The 22,208-nt window shown below is 42.7% G+C and overlaps 1 protein-coding gene across 1 annotated transcript in view; it reads right to left on the bottom strand.

The window, feature by feature from the left end:
• Window positions 1-735: 735 nt before the first annotated feature.
• The window catches only part of HCN1 (hyperpolarization activated cyclic nucleotide gated potassium channel 1), a 189,337-nt gene continuing 167,864 nt past the window's right edge, over window positions 736-22,208 (bottom strand). The window contains exons 7-8 of the mRNA XM_083703466.1: window positions 10,590-10,754; window positions 736-5,146 (exon numbers count right to left, since the gene is read on the bottom strand). Of these exons, the coding sequence (XP_083559592.1) occupies window positions 4,317-5,146; window positions 10,590-10,754 (995 nt within the window). The 3' untranslated portion in view covers window positions 736-4,316. The remainder of the gene's footprint in view (window positions 5,147-10,589; window positions 10,755-22,208) is intronic.

The following is a 22,208-nucleotide window of genomic DNA, read 5'->3' as shown; positions in this document are numbered from 1 at the left end:
GAAGTGAATGGATATTTTCATTGGTGTGATTTTCAAAGCACTTGCTGCAAGTCAGTAAACTGGGTAATTACTTTTCTGATTCTGGAAGTGTTTGTAGGCAGATTTAGATGAGCCAAGTGATGCTTTCTTAATTCACAATCAGATGTAACTGTTTTAGAACAGGAAGTATTTAACTCAGCTTTCAGAGTAAAAGCCATATTAGTCTGTTGCAGCAACACAGGCTTATGCCGTAATATATTTCCTTGACTTCCCATGCTACAAGACTCTTGGTTGTTTTAACTTTCTAAGTTTATGATTCGTAACCAATACAGTGGTACATTGGGTTACAAACGCTTCGGGTTACAAATGCTTCAGGTTACAAACTCCACTAACCCAGAAGTAGTGAAAGGGCACCTCAGGTGAAGAACAGTTTTAGGTTAAGAACAGACCTCCAGAACGAATTAAATTTGTAACCCAAGGTACCACTGTACATATATTGTTAAGTATGCACACAGCTAGAGTATACAAATTATCCAGGCCTTTATCACTGTAACATGACTCTCCATAATTGAACCAGTTATATTTCCCCACCTTAGGCCACCAAATAACATGTTTTTCCAGGGATGGGGAAAATCAATCTGTCTCAGGAATTCTATAATACATAATGTGTTTTACAAAATTTGCCACACATTCATTTGACAAACATTTAGGAACACATTGAAATAACATGACAGACCTTTGTGGAAACACCACAGATCAAATAAAATATTCATGTTTTTTATTGTTTTATATTTTTGTTCAATTTATTAATAATCTTTATATTTATATATATATTTATGGCTTTGAGCAAAGACAAAAGAAAAAAGTCTAACTCATCCCTGATCACACAGTCATTGTAAGAATCAGTTTGATGTATATTGTCTTTTCAGCAGCAACATGATCCAACCTCATCATAAATACATTTCATCCTATACAGATGCAAGGTTCCATATTTAAGGGCTTAGTTATATACAGAGAAAAATAGGTTGATTCTCAAAATAGCAATGGATATTCTTTATACAGTATTACAGAAATGAGAGTCATTTGATTCGTAACCTAAATATATATATATATACACATTCATACATACATATATGTATATCATTTTATACCCTGTACCATTTTTAGTTAACTTACAAATCTTAGATTTTGCCCACTCTATTACAAAGTCATTAAAAAGGGTTTTTTTAATGGTTTCACTGAAAGACCATGTATGTTAATGTTTCTTTATAGTACTTAAAATAAAATAAACATATGTATAAAAATAGTTCACTACCAACTCCATTATACTCCTATCAAATGTAAACCTTGAATAGTTTTAAGGACCAGAATATGATCGTCTTAAATTGGATAAAATTTATTATCAGTATTAAAATAAAGTCAGGGTTCTATTGTACCAAAAAATAAATGGTCTTGCAGTTTACCCATAGCGTTACATTCCTTGTATGCGATTCATGACCACTCCCATTCAACCACCATCATCATATTCACGGAATAAATTACGTCAATAACTTTATTTCAGTTGGGAACGGGGATTTGCTAAAACCTTTAAGTGTGGTTTATCCATGTAGGCATTTGAAATAGCATCAGAGAAAAGGCATAACAGGCAGAATGACTTTGGGCGGCACTCTCGAAGCTACCCTTCCTTCTACAGTGGCCTTATTGGGGACAAAGAGGCTCCTGTAGAGAAAAGACTCTGTACACTTCAAAGACCACCAACTTTGAAACCATCCGTTGGGGTGTCTTCAGAATAAATCCCATTGGAATGGATGCATCTTGTACAGGGAAAACATTTCTGGTGGGTTGTGTTTTTCACTGGAATTAGGACACGCTTAACCTTCAAGTGTATATGAAAGCACCACAACATACACAGATGCGAGGTGCCATTTTGTTCTTCCACTGCTCAGTGATGTCAGTACTAATGGGCATGTTCTCTTACCAGGCGTCACCCATTTTGGGCTGAAGGGATGGGCAGTGTTGTTTGCACCGCCGTTCAGTTACGGCATGGTCAGCTTAACCGTGGCCCTCCCCAGGCACTATCAATTTGCTAAGGGGCTTCCTTTGTGAGGAGGGTGACACAGGTCTTGTACAATTTCCTCCATGTCTGCTTCTGAGATGGAGGATCACATCAGAAGGAAAGAATGTCCCGGGGAAAAGGAACAAGGGATTTGCTTGCAACAGGTGCTCTATCAGATTCTTATATATGCTGAACTTTGTAGCTCCCAGTCTACTACCTGGATCAGAAAGGATCGACAGAGTTTTCTAGCATAGCTTATATGAGGAGGCAGCAACACATCAAGCCCTGGTTTACATATTACTTACAGCAACATGATGTTCACCATGCCGGGACAGCTGCTTCCAGCAGGAACATAGGTTCTGTCTTATTGCAAATCAGACTGTTGGTCTATTTAGCTGAGTATGGCTGGCAGCAGCTCTCTAAATCTTCATTTCAGATGTGAGACAATCCCACTCCTGTCTGGAGATGCCAGGAATCGAGAACTTTCTGCTTAGACAGACGATGCTGAACCACTGAGCTACAGTTGCAGGAATGTCTGCAGCTTCTGTTCCACACAATAAGAGAAAAGTGTACTGTTATGTTTCATGCTAGCAAACCCATCTCCAATGTGACAACCACTAGGAGCATGGTAGACAACATTTGACTGGGGCCTGAATCAGTTGGAAAATCCTCCCTCTGGAAGCACTTGTAAGTCGTATGTTAACTTGAGAACGGAAGCAAAGGAAAGAAAAGGTTTACAAAACCGTATGCTTTAACCCTGCCTTCTGTTAATGACTCCCTCCCTTTTGTGCAGACATTAGAAGAAGAAAAAATTAACCTCATTTCTACGGTTGACAATACATGCCATAGTAGAATATGATGTCCAAATTATTATAGTACACACTGAGCAAGTCGTGCATTCCCAAACAAACAGGATGCTATAGTATACTTATTTCTTGTTTGTAAAATATCGTCACAGTCAACTACAGAACTACAGTGAGGACGGAGAACACACCTGAAAGCCTAACCGAAGCAGTGATTGACAAAATAATTCATTCAAAAAATCAAAACAAATTCACTTTTAGTTATTAACTACAGATTTGAAGTCAGCATTATAGGAAATGAAATGCAGAAACCATCCATTCACATTGATCATTTTCCAAGTTTTAAAAAGACACATTTGGGCTTTTCCCTAAAATGGCTGACTGAAGCGATGAGTTGTACCGGGGTGCAGGGTACTTTTGTTGTTCTTTTTTTTTTTTTTTTGGTTTGTTTTCTGCTAAAAAAAATAAGAATCCAAGCATGCGTGGAATATTTTCAGACACCACCTAGGGCAATGAAGAAATAGGTGATGGTATTGGTGAAATACACAGAGCAGGATCAAGCATATAATTTTGCATAAAAACACTGCATGTAAAAGGAGCATTGTAGGTCTCAAGCCTTTGCATTACAGTTGTGTTGCATTTTATATTTCGTAAAATTTAATTTTTTTATATTTTGGCGTGAAGAGTTGCAAACTAAATTTCTAAACAAATACTTTGCAATGGTACACCACACAGGAGCTATTTTTGTTTTTGTTGTTGTTGTTATTTGGGACTAAAAAGTTATTTACAGTAAGATTAATGAGTCTCCACTAATTTTACCCCCCAATATGAAGATAGAAGTCCACCCAGCTTTCAGAAAGAGGAGAATGATTCTGAGGTTAGATTTCATCCAAAACAAGCAGTACTGCTAGACCTTTTTCTGTAGACAGGAAGAATTTCATTGATCCTTCAATCGAAAACCTGAATGTAAAAGCACCAAAAAGTAATCTGGACCTCTAAAATGGGAAATGTGTCTCAATTATTTTTGTTTAAGAAAAGTTAAAAACTACTGTTTGCGAATTCCAAGCTAATGGGTGCATTATGTATGGATTTTTATTAGTATTATTGTTATTATTATTTCTGTGTGGCTTAGTTCCTGGAATTATTAATACTGCCTTTTAATGTAGAATAAAAACAGGAAATCTCTTCATATTTCTAACCAGGTTAAAAATAAATAACATTACAACCACTGTTTTAGACTCATTTTAACAATTTCTAAGAAAGGAAGACATGAGAGGCCATTTTGGATTTCTCTTCTCTCTCTCTCTCTCTCTCTCTCTCTCTCTGATGTCCATCTGTCTCTCTGTCTCTCTCCATACATTCAAGGGTTCAGTTTGTCCAAAGTGCTCCTTTTCATTGTAGACAGCTGGGATCTATTGGAAATCCTGGGAGTGATCTCAGTTTTATGTCAGTCTCCGCTTATTCGAAGTCTGCATGAATCATAAGTTTGAAGCAAACCGCGGTTTATCGCCCTCTAGTTCCGTGCTTAAGACTGCGGAAGAATCCCTTTGCAGCGTGGCAGCTGGTGGCGTGGGCCCTCGTGTAGGTGGAATTGCTCCTGAAGACATCTGGCGGAAGAGGGCCACTCTTTGGGGGACAGTGCCTTTGCTCCCAGCCTGGATGCCTGTGCTTTGGAAACCGGAGACGGGCTGTGGAATGGAGGCTAAAGATTCTCCCACTGTCGTGTGAGGTCTAGAAATCATAGTGGAAACCTCGTGGGGTAATGAAGGCTGTGAGGCAGAGAGGGGTCTCACCTCTCTTGTCAGACTAGCATTGTGAAGAGCTTGCGTACTCTTGTGGACTTCACTCTTCTGCGACCCACTAGGCATTTGCTGCTGCTGTTGCTGCTGCTGCAGTTGTTGCTGCTGTTGCTGCTGCAGCAGCGACAACTGTGAAGCTGTGGGCGTTGCATACTGAAAAGTTCGGCCGGCTAGAGGGCTTTGTACCGGTGGGCTGCAGACTGCGGAAGGGTAGGAGCAGGGGGAGAAAACAGCAGCTTGCTGAGGTGTCTGTGTGCTCGGCGTCGGAGAATTCAGGCTCATCACAGAATACACAGGCGGGGATTGAGTCCTCAGCTGCATCGAGGGGGCAGTGGTCAAAGGACTTGAATTCAGTGCTGGCATTTGCTGCAGATTTGCCGGCCCGACTGCCTGCACCATCTCCCGGTCGTGTTTCACTATCTGTTTCAAAATTTCGCTCTCCTGGTTGTTGAAGACACCAGTATTGAGATCTTTTTGGAATTTTTGCAGCAGAAGCGAATTCTTCTTTCCTTTGTGGGCGAAACGGACACAACATAGCATGCAAGTTAGCATCTCTCTGGGGACCTGTCAGATCATACCATATCTATCTAGCTCTCTGTCTCTTGCATCAAGGCAATAAGGGAAATGGTTAAAATAGCCAAAAGACTTAAAATCAGTCACATTCTTTTTTTATATTCCTCAGATTACGTCACACTATAAGAAAAATAACATAGGGGATGATCAGGCAGATTGATGAGGCTATCCAAAATGGGAATAAACACAATTCTCAGATGCTAGAGTAACTGGGGTCATCACTACAGGGCAGGTTAGGCCCCTTCCCACTCATGTCTTCCATTACATCCTTTCACTTTCCCCCATAGGAAATTGCAACCATTCACTTCTATAGTTTAGGTTCCTGGGAAACCCACAAACACAGCAGGAAGGCAATAGACTCCTCTTGCCTTTCCTTCCCAGAAACTATGATTCAGTGGCGTGCTGCCTCTTAACACAGATGTTCATGTCTAATAGTCATTAATCCCCACTTTTAAGGAACATGGGTCACTGCTGTGATGACAGTGCCGTGCCCCATAGTACATATAAAGACACTATGTTAACTGCTTTTAATTATCTTATGTGTCAATTTCCTTAAGATGGCTGTTTACAAGGAAATTAATAAGTCGATGATGCTGTTCATAATACTACTAATCACAAGCATGATGCACATGAAATGAAAGCAAAAACCTGTCTTGCCCTCTCTGACAAGGGTTTGTGTTTGTGTGTGCACAAGTGAGCATGAATGCACAGCCAATTTTGCACATGGCGAGCAGACACTTACTTATGGATCACCTATAACCATAAATCTCTAAGAAACTTACAACAAAATAAAATACAAAACAACATACGTCATAAAATAAAGCAGAGTATTAAAAGTGGCCAGATAAAAAAGAATGTTCCAGAAATGCTTGCTGAAATAAAAATGGTGCACCAGAATCCAAACGATGCCAGCGTCTGATTTGCTCTGCATCCTATGAAATGTTTGCATGAATATTTACATGGATTTGAAGCATCCTATGAGCCGTGGTTAGCAATCCCTTCCCCAAAAAACCACTTAACACACTGACCACCATCGTGATGAGCATTTTACTATTTGTTAACGATAAAGGCTAATGCCTGCTAATACTTCTGCATTTTACTCCTATTATTGTGGGGACTGGTTTGACTCTTAACGTGCAAATATACTTTGCAATCCAATCATGACAGGTTGCCAGCAGTGGAAAGGAAAGGAAATGAAGTAACTAGGTTGCGTTAAAAGAGTCTCTCTCTCTCTCTCTCCCTCTCCTTGTTGAGCTGCCCTAATTTTTGAAATGCCCAATGTGTTATGTAAGTTATAAATACATGTGTCCATTTAACACATTTCCTGGAACTAATTATTAAACATTGCTTAAGTAGTGACCACCAGATTGAGAGTAGTAATCTTTTCAAATAGCTGTGAACTAATATGAACTCGGGGGATATTATGTAGTACCTGGTTGTGTAACACAAGTCACTGCATGCAAGCTGACTATACTTGGTTTGGGTGCTGCGGAACGTGAGATCTATATCATCCACTGCCCCCAAAGTAAGTCTATAGGCCTCAAAAACAACTTGCATGACTCTTGAAACAACGCCCTACAGCTTCAGTCTAAGCAGCAGAGCAAAATCTCATACATTTGAATGCATTTGCAGCAATCGCCTGAATTAATCTGCAGTTTGAATAAACAGCACTGCTTTGGAAACTGAAGATACATTCAGCACCTGAGGGCCTTCTCTCCATGCCCCCTCAAAGGGTTGTTCAGAGGCTGGCAACATGAGAATGAGCCCTGCTTATGAAATGCTCTCCCCAGGGAGGCATTCCTGGCGCCACCACTATCAGCTGGAAAAAATCTTTCTTTTTACCTAGGCTTTCATCCCTTAAACTGGAAGGTTTTAGATTTTTGTGGCCTCCTTTCAGCGGCTGGGATGTGTTAGACCTGCCTTTTTAGTAATGATAATTAATAATAATTTTATTATTTATACCCTGCCCATCTGGCCGGGTTGCCCCAGCCACTCTGGGTGGCTTCCAGCACATATAAAACATAATAAAACATCAAACATTAAAAACGTCCCTATACAGGGATGCCTTCAGATGTCTTCTAAAAGTTGTGTAGTTCTTTATCTCCTTATGGGAGGGCATTCCACAGGGAGAGCATGACTGCCAAGAATGCCAAGTTTTGGGGTTTTCAGTTTGTTTTGGTTTTTATATGCATTTCAACCTTTGTGCTATTTTTGTAAGTTGCTTTGGGTTACTTTTTGTTATATAAAAAAGAAATAACCCACCAATTGCAATGAATGATAATACTAATAAAAATTCCTACAGGTGTGGTGGGGTGGGGATTGGTACATGTCTATGAACCTTGGTGATCATCTGGATAATTTGAGGATAGCGAAATGGTGAATTTCCAGCTCAAAATTTGGCCTGGCTGATTGTCTCCATGCTGCTGGTCTGTGACAAATCTCTGTAGGTGACGTACTGCATAGGTATGCCACGTTTGCCAACTTAAAAACAGTCTCGATATTCACTAGGCTCAGCCATACTTCACTAAATCCAAGCCATACACAAATATGGTCCTATCATTTTGGCTCACAGACTCAGAGACCCTCCCCCCCTCACTATCTGTGCAATAATGACCTTTCCTAAGAATGCTGCTGACAGCCTCTATACATGATTAATAAACAATAATAAGCATGACTTCCAAACTTAGATTCTCTGGGGATATGTGAGAGCCTCGGATTACTTAAATTTCACTTACACTTTCTCTTTTATAGCAACACATCTCTTATTCATAAATCAACATGGCCATTTAATGGAATGGAATGGGATAGTGGGCTGCATTTTTTTTTTTTTTTAGGTTTTAAAAGTATTAATATTTGATTTTGGCCACTTCTCTGCAGTATCCGTGGCTCTTTATTTAAAACATTTATAAGCCACCTTACTATTAAAAGGAATCAAAGAGGTGTATAAAAGGAACGGAAAAACAATAAGAATGGCAAAAGACAGCAGAATAATCATGACACTCTCAAAAAACTTAGCATGCGCTGCACTGCATTGCAGTGATTCTGCTCCTACCTATGGGGCTGTGTCCAGCGGTGACAATTGGGAGCCACTGTTCGGCGCCATGGGAATTGACCTGTGGTGTCCTACAGGGCTCCATCTTGTCACCCATGTTGTCTGACATCTACATGAAGCTCCTGGGAGATTTCATCAGGGGATTTGAAGTGAGATGTCATCAGTATGCTGATGGCACCCAGCTCTATCTCTTTGTTCCATCTGAATCAGAAGCTGTTGAGTTCTGGACCAGAGCCTAGAGGTGGTTATGGTGTGGATGGGCGCCAATAAATGGAAATTGAATCCAGCCAAGATGGAGGTATTGTGTGCCGAGTTCTTGAGTCCGGGAAGTGGAGAGGTGTCCTGTCCTAGGGTTGCTCTCCCCTGGGAAAGGGCAGGTTCATAGTTTGGGGGTGCTCCTGGATCCAGCATTGTCATTCGAGGTGGCCTCGGAGCACCAACTTCCAGCTACAGCTAGTTCGCCAGCTACGACCTTTCCTGGAGAGAAATGACTCGGCAACAGTGACCCAAGCTCTGGTAACCTCCAGACTGGACTATTGCAATGCACGGGGGTGGGGAGGAGAGAGACTCGGAAACTGCAGCTTGTACAGAATGCAGCAACCAGACTGGAATGGCCAACAGAACTCATATTGAGAGAACGGCACTAGGTAGCTATTTGCTTCTGGGCCCAATTCAAGGTCTTAATTTTGACATATAAAGCCTTAAATTAATTGGGTCTAAAATACCTGAAAGGCTGCTCTCAGAGCTCTGTGGGACAGTGGTGTGGCCCCCAGACTTTGGTACTTGCTACATTTTGCTGTGGGCCTGGCACCAACTCTGCATATATCTGGAGTCATGCAAAAGATTGTACCTTCCTTATTCTCACCCTTACCTCTCCTAGTGTCTCCAATGCTTCTTGCATGCTACTCTTGCCCTTGCAAAATGTTTTAGAGACTCTGCAAAAACTCAAATGGTTAAGATTCAGCAAGACTCTTTTATATGTCACAAGAAGATCTGAAAGCAAGTGAGCTGTACTTCCTTGTTTTCATCTTTCCACTGCAACATGCAAACATGTGGGGAGAGTCATGTACCGCAGGACTAGGGGGTGCAGGTGCTTCAGACGCAGAGAGCTGCAGGGTTCTCCTATTTCACCCATTACCACGGATGATTCATTTGTGCAAACTGTAGTATGCAAACTAAGGAATGTTGAACAAAGTAGTAATTAATGTCGCCCTGGAGTAGGGATGGATGGACCCATTAAAGTCTGGTCCACATCAGTTCTCCATGGGGACAGAACTAAGTCCATCCCATTTCCATGTGGATTTTTAAAGGGAAAATTATTAAAAATCCACAAGGAAACACAAAGGTGGTTTTTTTAAAGTACTTCCAAGGGTGCTCCATTGATCTAAAACATACTTCTTTCTTTTAAACTTTTAAAAACAGGTAATCCACCACCTTTTGTGTTTACATGGTGACAGCCATGAAAACGTCCTTATAATTCCTTCTGAAAGTAACAGAATGTCATTAGGTTCCATTGCTCCCCAGGGGACTTGCTGTATTGTATTCACGGTATACAGCAACAAGCAGCAGCAAATGCTAGCCACTTCAGACTGTGTGGAAAGAAATAAATTTTGGAGGAATGGAGACCACACTGCAACCTCTTGGACTGCTTCATAGAGGGGCCCTCAGAACAGTGGATTCTGAAGTGAACCCATGATCTGATTTGAGTCATGATCTGCCCAGCTTGAATCAGTTGTGCCTGCTTGGAAATCTGAGTTTGGTGGATTCCTCTTCTGACCCTACCTTGGAGCTTCAGAGGCTCTGTTCCAGGGTATGGCAGCCAAAATAGTCCTGGGGATGGGGAACTTTTAACATGCAGAAAAGTGTGCCTTTGCCTCCTTCCCTCCTCCTCACACATATATACACATGCTATCATGCCCAGTCTTCTTCAAACGGTTATCATTATTGGATTGGCCCTATTATTTGGCAGAGAGAGGCACCTGCCTCAGCACATGCTGGGAAGTTGGGGAGTGGTAACAAAGTGCGAAGAGGACAGAGGTGTGTTTGTGCATGTGCCACACAGTCTGCCTTTACCCCACTAAGCAAACTAACTTCTGCTCCCCTCAGGTGCAGTGTATGGGGAAGCCATCTTGTCCTCAGGCAGCAAAATATCTTGGGTTGGCCCTTATTTTTGCATTTATTTACTGTAGTTATTTATCCCTCCATACCTTGAAAGATACCACTATGTTAGTAGAGCACAATGTTTTAATTTTCTTGACCTAAAAGACAAATACTTCTGTGGCTGGTGCTATATGAACAGAAAAGGGGGGGAAACACCAAAAACATACCTATCCTATCCAGCCTGTCAATGGCTACTGTTTCAAAGGCTCTTCTCATCATGGGGTATTCCTCCAGAACCTCGTTGAAGTTGTCCACAGAGAGAGAATACAGGCGGCAGTACGTGTCGGCTCTCACACTGGCAGTGCGGCGGCCCTTGGTCAAAAGGCAGATTTCTGGGATAAAGGAAAGAACAAAACACAGGAAGGAAAAGAGATGAAATGGTTTCAAAAGGTTAGGACTGGAAGAAATTTAAGGATTATTTACAAAAACATTGTAAATTGTATGAATGCTAAGAAAGATGTAAGATTTGTAACAACATGGCCCCAATAAATTAGTAATAAGGAATACAAATTTGAATGTAATTGAAAGAAAAGATAAATTTCGGATAAACAATATTTTACAATTAAGTCTTAACAAAAGAATTGTTAAATTTCAAAATTTGAGATTTTAATAGTAGGAAATTTTATTATATAAACTAAATTAAGTTAATAATTTGCTGTCAAAATTTATGAGTTTAGAAAGCAGGAACAAGAGGCGTGAGGAAGTCCAAGGAAGTGTATGAAATGTGGATATTGGAAAATGTTATGTTATTATGTGTTTTTTACTGTTAAACAAAAACCTAATAAACATTATTTTTTTAAAAAAGAACTGGTTTCAAAAGGTAACTGATGAGTGAGCGGCAGAGGTGGGGAGGACAGCAGCAATTCAAACCCAGCTCCAATATTTGCGTGGACAGGCAGAGTCCCCAGATCCCGAGCGGTCCCCCCCGTCATGTGGAATAACGACTCAGGACAACGTGCTATGGTATTAAATTGGCCACAACTTTATTAAATTTCAAATGTGGGTATACCTTGGCTCAGGCATTGGGCGTTCTCCCTCCCCAGTCCCCAGCCAGGGACCTAGGGAGCATCAGGGTTATCCAGTGTGTGTGTGTGGGGGGGGTGATGGGCAGGCTCTGGAGAACATATGTTCAAGCAGAGATAGCCGCCCCTGTTACGCCGCCACCGCAGGGGAGAGCAATGACGACCTTTTGGTGTACGGTCAAAGCCTCCCTTCAGAAACCCCTTTAACGGAGAACCCTGGTATCGCCGCCGCAAAGAGGAAGATGGACTAAAGGATTCCGCCCAAGGCCTGATACTGCCAAAGTTGTGACGTTTTGCTACGGGAAAGGCGAAACCTGCCAATGCAGGGAAATTCCTTTCTGGCCCTTTAACAGCGACCTTAACGTAGCAGCGCCCACATACCTGTGAAGAAAAGTTAACCTGCAAAACCTGTGAAGAAAAGTTAACCTGCAAAACCTGTGAAGAAAAGTTAACCTGCAAAAGAAGACATTAACTGAGGGTGGGTAGGGTGGGAGAAGCTCTGGAGCCAAGTGAGGATTCCCAGGTAAGATCCTCCCTCTATTGTGTGGGCTCTGGAGCCAAGTGAGGATTCCCAGGTAAGATCCTCCCTCTATTGTGTGGGCAGGTAATCCCTTCCCTACCTGGCCTGGTCTCCTTGGCAACGCTTCCCCCAGGTGGGATTGGACAACTGACTGAGGTAGGCGGAGACCTCCAGGTATCCCACCTGAGGGAAGGCAAAGCCAAGCCTATGCTGTTGGAGCCGCTCCAGACCTAGGGGCTGCGCGCGTCCATGCAAAGGGTGCCCCCCATTTTAAGCGGGGAGCGGTCATTCCTGCAGTTTTGCAAGCACCTCGTGCCTCTGACTCAGGCTCATTTCATTGGGTTTATTTCCTGCCATTTCAATCTAGGCAACGACCAATTTACACATGTCCAGTTGTTGCACAACCATGTACGCATGCATTGTGACTACCCGGAAGTGGCTGGAAAAGCAGGTGGAATGGGCCATCATGCATGATGACCCAGAAAGCAACCGGGTCGCCTGTATAAAGACATTATATATTTTTACCCCAGAACAGGCCTAGGAATGTGTGGCCCTTCAGACATTGTTGGACTCCAGTTCCCACCAGCCCCAACCAGCCAGGCCCCATCTTCAGGGATGATGGGAGTTGTAGTCGAGCAACATCTTCCCCATCCATACCCTTGTATAGAAACAGCAAAGTGCAACATTTTGATAAAATAAAATGCCTGCATGGAAATCAAGATATTTAGTACCTGCACTAAATCAGAAGGCTCCAAGCTTTTTTCTTACCAACCTCTCTCAGTAGATGCAGATCCCATACTGCGCTCAGCCTATTTTGCTGCTCTAGGTGGATGTTCCTCTTCTCACTGCCCTCCTTGCGTTGTCATAAAGGAAGCTAACATGCTCCCTCCCTCAAGGGTCTGCCCCACCAATCAAACACCTCTTCATGTGCTCCATACACATGAACAACGCGTTGGGAGATGGGACACAGGTGCTTTTTGCCCCAGGCTTCATTGCTCTGGGGTGGGGGAAATGGAGAAATGTGCCTCTCCCTCATGTGTTGCCCTTGTGATTCTATTGTCTTGGGACTTAACTCACTGAAGGGAGGCTTAGTTCCTCGAACTCCCTCTTCCTGCTGCAGTCCTAGCACCATATCCCACACTATTCTCAAGGTTTCCCCAACCCTTAGCAGCAGATTTCAAGGTTGCAGCATGACTGCAAGGCAGGAGGGGAAGCCCTCTTCCATGAACTTGAACTCCATTTCATTTGTAGGAGGAAAATTAGGAGACACGGTGTTCCAAAGATGGACACCCACCACATCTCCCTCCAAAGGACACACATTTCCAGTATTTGCAAAGCTGGACCCAGTTGTGATTAGCATACTTACTGTATATTAAAAATAAGGATTCAGTTAGCAATACAGAGACATTCCCAAATGCTAGCAATCACATTATTAGCTAGAGATGGCATCCAAATGAAATTTTCAAAATTGGAACCGCGCTGCCACATTGGTAGAGGCTCTGGTAGAGGCAAACCCTGCTTAGAACAGTTTATTAACATGTCCCTGTGCATGCAGCTTCATCAACAGAGTGAAAGAGGATATATATATCATTTTGTGAATCGTTAATATGAGGATCACACTAAATTAACTTGAGGTTATCATTTACTATCACTTTGGGAATCCCTGCAACTGAAAAAGTGCTGTGAAGAACCATTGGCTCCTGAGCCCTGTGCCATTTCTTGCAGGAAACTTGATCCCACAGGACCAATATAATTCTGTGTGATATTAATGGCCACCCTCTGGTTCTGGAGGGGGGAAAACATTGCAAGAGAGGAAGGGAACTTCTGGAATTCATATAGAAATCTTTCCACTTTCCTATGAAACCTCTTAAAAGTTTGATCCCCCCAAAAAGTTAAATCGCAAGCAATTGATATCCTGGAAGTGGTTAAGTAAAATAGCTACTGTATATGGCTAACAGAGCAATCCTATATCCTTGAGCTGTGTTCCTGATAGGGGGATACAATTGCTTCTAAACCCCTTTGTCCAGGTGGAACACACAATGCTTGAAAACACACACACACACACACACACACACACACACACACGCTCAGTTGAAATAATATTGGAGGGACTCTTGTCAAGCAAGATGATAAACTAGCCAAAATTCTGTGATCGCTCAGGAGTTGATCTTGCCCCTGACAACAGAGTGACGTTATACCTGCAAAATAGATGGTGTTATAATACTAAGTCAATAGAGTCATCAGAGAACACTGGACATCTGCCCTCATGGAATTTTCAGTGCTGTAGCATTGTAACGTACATTCGTTCTTAGTCACACCACTTTCCTCTGCAAAAATTCTGGCTCCCTTCACAGAGATACCAATACAAGAGTCCATGGTTTATTTTATTTTATTTTTTTTCCCCTGAGTGGACGTGTTGTTCTTAAGTGGATTCAAATTCAGAATCCTCAGAGTTCTCTTTGTAGACTTCCTACCCATAGTTCCATGAAGGCACCTGGTCGTGCATTCTGTGTGTTTGTGGGAGACATTTGCACAGGGTTGCATGGAGCCCATTTCACTATCTACACTTTCTGGTTATTATCTTCTGGGACTGGCTACTCCGGGAGCACAATATGTGGCTGGAATTGTGATTAGTGGGTGGTTGAAAAAAATCCAGAGATTCCTTGGTTGTGTCTGCTGGCATCAGCGCCAGCTCCAGGTTTTTGTGGGACCTTGGTGGCTTTCAGAGGGCTCACCAATTCGCTTGCCCTCTTCCTATGGGCCCAATCCATATAACCACAATTGACCTTTAAACCACCCAGAGACAGAATCTAATTGGCTTCATTTATAAATCCTAGTGGAAAATTCAGGCGTATCGTAGGAGAGATTTAAATGAGGAGGAACTGTCATCAGTCTTATCTGACTGCTTAGTAAAAGCCATTGCATGGTTCTTAAAAAAACCAAAAACCATTTGGGGTGAATTTCTCTCTCTCTCTCTCTCTCTCTCTCTCTCTCTCTCTCTCTCTCTCTCACACACACACACACACACACACACACACTCACAAGAATTTGTGGATAACGAGCATTCTGAAAGCAGGACACCTGTGTGTATTTTTGATTAGCCAATCACCTTAATGAATGTCCATATCGTTTTCAACGGTGTTTAATGTTTAAATGTTGTACACCAACTAGATATTTTATGATTTTGTTGTATATTAATACTTAGAAATAAATAAAAATAAGCAATGAGTGTGAATGCTAGACGAGATAGAAGATTCAAAAGAGAAATATAAAATTATCTTAAATATTTAGATGATCCATTATGTTACATTTTAGGTCCAATGAAAGTATGGGGAGCCGATGGTCCTCTAGATATTCTTCCAGGATTCCTGACCAATGGCTGTGCTGGCAGGCGCTGATGGAGGTCCAATAACATCTGGTGAGTCAAAGGTGCTTTTGGGGTGGAGTGTAGGGTTCCCTTCAGCAGAATGAGCAGGAGGGCCCACAGATGCAGCAGGATTGGCTCACAACATGTGAAGGGTGCAAAGCATTTCACATTGCGTGCTGAGGTCCCCCAAAACACCCCTACCCCAATAACTCACACATCACTCATAAATTTTGTTTAAGGTTTTTGGCATACTTTTGGCCACAACTTTATTAAACATACAAATTGTGAGTGGTTGCTTAGGCATTGGTTATGACTATCTGTCCCCCCCCCACCCCGCCTTGGGGGACAGCACTGACTCCCAGATTCCAGCGAAAGCCAGTGTGGAGGAACAAGATCAGGGATAACTGGAACTGCGGCACAGACCCTCAGCTTCTCCCCGCATGCTCCCAGGGGCTTATGCGGCCCAAACCCGATTCCAGGGGTTTGGACGAAAGGATGGTAAGCCCCTGAATTCCTTTAACGGAATTCCCGTGCAGCAGCAGCATTGGAGGGTCAGATACAGCCAATCCATACCCCTCCACCAACCAATTTAAACCAATGCCTAACCGCCAACCTTACAAGTTGTGATGATTTGCTACACAGTAGGAAAAAACCAAATGGCACACACTAATCAGCCAAATGGAAAAATTCCTACCAGGCCCCCGCACCAAGGCGGACGACCCCATGACAGGTCAAAGCACAAGCCCAAAAGGGAGGGAGGGCGGGTGATCCAGTGCCCACAGCGAAAGAGAAAGCAGCTTGCTGTGAAGCTTGTTTAAATAACCTCTGTTCCCACCCCCAAATTGGCAACATCAAATTTACCCCAGCAACACCAACCACCAATCCAAGCCAGGCCCCTTCAATCTATCCTGCCTGGCAACTACGGGGTGCTTTGCCTGGCCCCATCCGCAACACGTGCTCTCCTTTAGTGAGAACACGCTTTATCATTTAAAGAGGCCATTCTTTCAATTTCGTTGCACCACTTTTTAAATGTCTTTTTTTTCCCTTACAAGACTGGAGAGCAGAGTCTTTTGTTTAAAATTTAGTTAGAACACCTGATTTTTAAAATATGCTGTGTAACTAATAAATATTGTCGCTATTTAATCACACACCTTCTCTGAGCTGCCTTCATTTCATTTCAGTTTTGCCTACTAATCATTATCCCAGTTAGGACAATTTTACAATGCTATTTTAGCATGCTAGCAGAAAGTTCTCAGAAGGTATGTAAAATATTTCCCCCTCAGTCTCTTATTTTGCCCTTATCTCTGCATTCTGAGTTCATTCTTTCGTTTGGAAGGGGGGATCTTTTAAAGAGAGATGTATTGGAATTCCCCGTGTTAAACTGAAGCATATCTGACTTTTATCCAACTGGTGCTTATTGTGCTGCACAGAGAACTGTAATTTACTACAGTGATTCATGCCTGACGGATTGGTTTTTGAGTCTTGTGTTGCATTCCGTGCCTCACCTGCTCTTTTATAGCTACTTCAGAATTAAAGGTCTGCAGAATTAAAGGAGGAGGATCATAGCTCACTGGTAGAGCATCTTCTTGCATGTAGAAGCTTCCAGGTTCAATCCCCGGGAATCTTCAGTCAGGACAGAAAGAATCCTGCCACTGCCAGTCCGTGCAGACCATACTAAGCTACATAGACTTAGTATAAGGCAGATTCCTGTGTTTACACAAGGTTTGGGACATCCTGAGTGAAGAGGACTAGCCAGGAAAATGACTAGATTACCTAGACCTCTAGGTCTGTATTATTTGATTATACAGTGGATGCTCGGATTGCGAACGTGATCTGTGCGGGATGCACATTCGCAACCTGCAGCGTTCACAACCTGCATCTGCGCACGTGCGACATAGCTGTCAAGCGTCCCTAATTTGGCGGGACGGTCCCTTATCCCAGTGCCATGTCCCGCTGCTGTCCCTTATTGATGAGGCTTCGTTGGGTTGCTGGCTGGGTTTTCTGCCTTTGGCTCAGAGGGGCTCAGAAGTTGAACATACCTGTGCCCGGAAAATCCCTTATTTTGGCTGCTGATCCCTTATTTTCGAGGCTGCTGGTCCCTTATTTTCAAATCTGCAAGTTGACAGCTATGACATGCGGGTTGCAATTTAGCGCTTCTGCGCATGTGCGACCGCCGAAACCCGGAAGTAACCTGTTCCTGTACTTTCGGGTTTCGGCAGTCCGCAACTCGAAAAGACGCAACGTGAAGCGGCTGTAACCCAAGGTATGACTGTATTTCCAGGTTTCTTTTTTTTATCCTGGCCCAATTAAAAGATCAACTATGCAACTCTCATTAAAATTTGAGCCGAGCTTTTGCTCTCTTTTTTGTGATTGTGGGAACACACTTCTGTTTGTGTGTGCATTTGTGCTCTCAGTTGCCCACCTGGCACTATGTCTATTTCTCATCCAAGTCCTGTACGCCAGAAGCAGTGGTGTAGCGTGGGGGGTGCGGGGGGGGGGCGGCCGCACCGGGAGCAACATCTGGGGGTTAGGGTTAGGGGGCGCAAATCCATCGGTTAGGGGGTGCAAATTACTTGCCTTGCCACGGGTGCTGACAACCCACGCTACGCCACTGGCCAGAAGGAAGCAGGAGGAAAGAACCAAGGGTAGTTTCTTTTTTAAAAGGTTCCAGAAAACTGTGTGGTTGTGAGCCAGCCCAGAAGGTGCAGCTCAGGGAAGCTCTTGAGGCCTGGAAAGGAGGGTGTCACACAATACTTAACAGAGCTTCCCAACTGAACTAGAACTGAGACACACCCCTCCGAGACACTCTATGAACACCAGCTCAGTCCATGCAAATGGCAAATAGGATGGACACTGATAACATCACCAAAAGAGAGGACAAATGAGGACAGAGATTTTTTTTTTAAAAAAAAACACAACATGTACGTATGCTGGATTACATGTATAAATGCAAATTTGGAAATGATGGTTGTAAGTTAAATAGAAATATATCTCACTGCAGTGGGGAAATCTGTGATCTGGTGATACTTGTGGCTGCTCAGCCTGCTAGTTGTTGACAGGCAACTTCAAGGGCCCAGGTAGCTCAGCTGGTGGAGCATGAGGCTCTTAATCGTGGGTTTGAGCCCCACGGTGGGCAAAAGATTCTTGCATTGCAGGAGGCTGGACTAGATGACCCTTGTGGTCCCTTCCAACTCTACAATTCTATGATTCTATATTTACTCTTCTTATGAGTCTTTATTGAGAAGATTCCTTCAAACAGAGCTCTCCAAGCAGAGGACTGTAAAGTAGGGCACATGACTATCTGACTGGTACACCACCTACCTGGCTTATAGATAACATGGACTAGGATGGGGGAAGAAAGATTCAGAGTATATGGATGGAATACATTTTGGCTTGCATTTTATCTCAGTTGGGTGGGATAGAACTTGATGACGTTGGTCTTACAAATTGCAGGGACTCCACAGTGGCCGGCTCCTGTTAGATGTTCTGTGAACTATCTTAGGAATGCAGTCTCTTGGTGCCCTTTCTCTCTCTCCCTCTCTGCATTTTCACCGCTCTGTTTTTTGTGTTCACATGATTTACTTAGCTGTTTCATTCAAGATTCTCCTTTGCTGAACACCTGACACTAAATGCAACACCTGACATTAAAACTGAAAGACACAAAAATTTAGCTAAGCCCCAATTAAAAATTATGCACTAGCTTCATTCAGTGGCAGATTTATTTATTTTTTAAGTTACTTGGTCTTTATGAACAACTCCTCCCATGAAAACTGCTTTTAAAAACCAAGAAGGTTGATCACTTTCCTAATGGGAAGAGAACCATCTGAAGGCAGCAAGGCAATGCTAATTAGAGGTTTAATTAAAAGGGGGGGGAGTCATGATTCGTGCTGCCCCTAAAACAGATGGCGCCACATATCTCCAAAGCAAATTCAGTCGTAATGCTTTTGGAATGTAGAATTAGCGTTCAGCTAAGCCTGTCTCAAGGCTTTCAGTAAGAGGGTAGGACTTCTAGAGAGGCATCTACAAATCATGAATAGGTGCAGAAACTAATTCAAGTTATGTCCCCATCTTCCTCTATATTGAGTATGGCAAGGGCAATACTGAAACTAACAAGAAGGAGCACCATCCCTTAGACTAGTTCCAAGTAAGAAGGCAGGTCAATGGGGGCTAGCAGAGAACAGACTGGGGTTGGTAGGGCCTTTATGGACCAGCCTCCACTGCTAAGCCAACAGACATCACCCTTACAAAACCTGTAATTCCGTTTATTTCTTTATTATAAAATTTATATGCTGCCCTTTATTAAAAGACCACAGTTATGGCACAAGCACAAATGAAGAACTAAAAGGGTGCATGGAGCTATTAATTTTAAAGCTTTGTATAAGGAGAAACATATTGAATGTCTATCAGCCCTGGTCCTAGTGGTCATATCAGCCAAAGACACTCTATGAACGCCAGCTCAGTCCATGCAACTGGCAATTACTCCATAATGATATTTAAGGAACACCTGAGCTCTCAAATCTGTTTGTCACAGATCATTGAAAAGCTTTCCAATAAATAATGGCACGGACAATTCTTTTTTGTTTTCCCCTCCCTCTTGGGTGTTACAGAGCTGCTGTGGTGTGGTGGCTGGACTAGGACTGGAAAGATCCAGGTTCCAATCTCCCTCAGATATTAAACTCATGGAGTTACCTATCTAACAGGGTTGCTGTAAGATCAAAGTAGGGTAAAGACTACGTAGACTGCTCTGATCTCATTAGAATAAAGGGAGGATATAAATGAAACATAGGGTGTAGTTGTATTTTATTCCATATTCCTGCATTGCAGGGGGTTTAAGTAGATGACCCTCGGGTTCCCTTCCAACTCTATGCTTCTATATGGATTGGCCAGACTGCTATACATTTTTCTGCGGGAAGGTATATATTTATTGTCCTGCCTCCTCCAAACGAACCCAGGCCTTTTCTGTCATCTGGTGCAGAATTCAAATTATAGGCTGTAATGAATTATATCCTTCCAGCTGAGGAAAGCTGACTTCAGCTTTAATTTCTCAGCAGGGAGTGGGTGTTTCATCATGTACCAGGCATATTATGTTGCTGTCTAAACGGGCAAGCTGTTTATCTAGGCCATATGGTAGTTTTCAGCAGGCAAAGGAAGAAGAGGACTCAGCCAGGTCTATCTATCAAGCAGCCCAGTCTTGCTTCCCATTGGCTGTGGGGTTCATTGGTCAAGCTATAAGTTCTTTGTGGTGGAAGGAGGGAATCTAAGAAATTATTAAATTCTGCTGATGTTGAAATCATTTATTGATAATTCTTACGACCCTCCATTTCATTATGGATTAAAGACTCCTCGAGAACTCCAAGCAAACGGATTTCCGCTCACACTAAGTAAATGGCTGGAGGATTCAGTCAATCACTTTTCTAATACGCACATCCTTCTCCCTTACAGAGAAATGCAGCTTCGGACTCCAGCATCTGTCACCAGTTCTCAGCTCTGTTTGCTCATAAATCTTAAGATTTGTACCCATCAACGTTAGAAAGGGAGAGCAAGAGCCCATATGGAGCAGACCAGTGTTCCGTCTAGTCCAGAATTCTGTTTCCCACAATAATATATCATATTTTCTGGCGTATAAGACAACTGGGCGTATAGGACAACCCCCAACTTTTCCAGTTAAAATACAGAGTTTGGGGTATACTCACCATATAAGACTACCCCTCTTCCAACGTGCACACAAACACACAAAAAAACCCAGTCTCCAGTTCAGCTTGGAAAACTGCTCTACTTCCCAGTGGCTGGGGGTGCTCTTAATGCTGTTGTTGGTTCCCTGCCTTTGTTGTGAGCCTTTCCTTTTCTTTTACTGCGGGAGCTGCTTGGGCTGAGGCAGCGGCCACGTGCCTAGTTGCTGGGGCAACGCGAGGCTGCCATTTTGGACCACATGGTCTACTACCGGGAGCAGTTAGGGTCATTCTGTTGCTGGTGATTGGGGGGGGGGGGCTTCTGGGGCCAATTTTCAAGCATATTTCTGCTTCATCTAGAGAGCTTGGTGCCTTCTGATTTAATTTGCTGTTGTTTTGTCCTTTGGTGGGGAGTTGCTGCAGGAGCTGCTGCTGTAGCCGGTGTATAAGACAACCCCCAACTTTTGAGAAGATTTTCCTGGGTTAAAAAGTAGTCTTATACGCCAGAAAATACAGTGTGTGTGTGTGTGTGTGTGTATATATATATATATATATATAAAACAGTCCTGCTGAATCAGGCCAAAAGCCCATCTAGCCCAGCTTCCTGTTCTCACAGTAGCCAAGCAGATGCCCATGAGAACCCCGCAAGCAGGACTTAAGAGCAACAGATTATGTAAGAGTGGATTGATATTAGATGAAAGTTCAAAGTTAAATATGTGATGAAAAATAATTAAGGATAGACCAATAGGATGAAGCTGCTAAACCAAATTTTTAAGTGGAATACAAAAAAGGGAGGCGTGAGGAAGTCAGGAAAATAAGTCAACTAAAGAAGAGAGAAAAAGAGGGAGTTTTTGTTATTCTTTTTTCTTTCTACTATGTTAATTGTTTGTAATTTTGTATTTTTGTGTTTTTGTATTTTTTCCTGTGTTTTTTCCCCAGTTATTGTCTTATTCTGAAAATTTTAATAAAATATCATTTAAAAAAAAATTAAGAGCAACAGCTTTATATTGTTTGTATTGCCCATGGTAGCACATAAGGTGTCCTTGTTTTATCCTCATGGAGGTGAGCCACCAGGGCCAACCCTACCATTAGGCAGAGTGAGCTGGCCACCTCAGGCAGCAGATTTGTGGAGTCATGAAAGGGCAGCAAAGACATCCAATGTGTTTCATATGACCGAGCAGTGGTTTAAAATGACCAACATTTCAAAC

Source organism: Podarcis gaigeae (genome assembly GCF_964106915.1).
Source record: "Podarcis gaigeae genome assembly, chromosome: 11".
Classification (NCBI taxonomy): Eukaryota; Metazoa; Chordata; class Lepidosauria; order Squamata; family Lacertidae; genus Podarcis; species Podarcis gaigeae.
The sequence above is the reverse complement of the archived record's forward strand: the minus strand, read 5'-3'. Positions and strand labels throughout refer to the sequence as shown.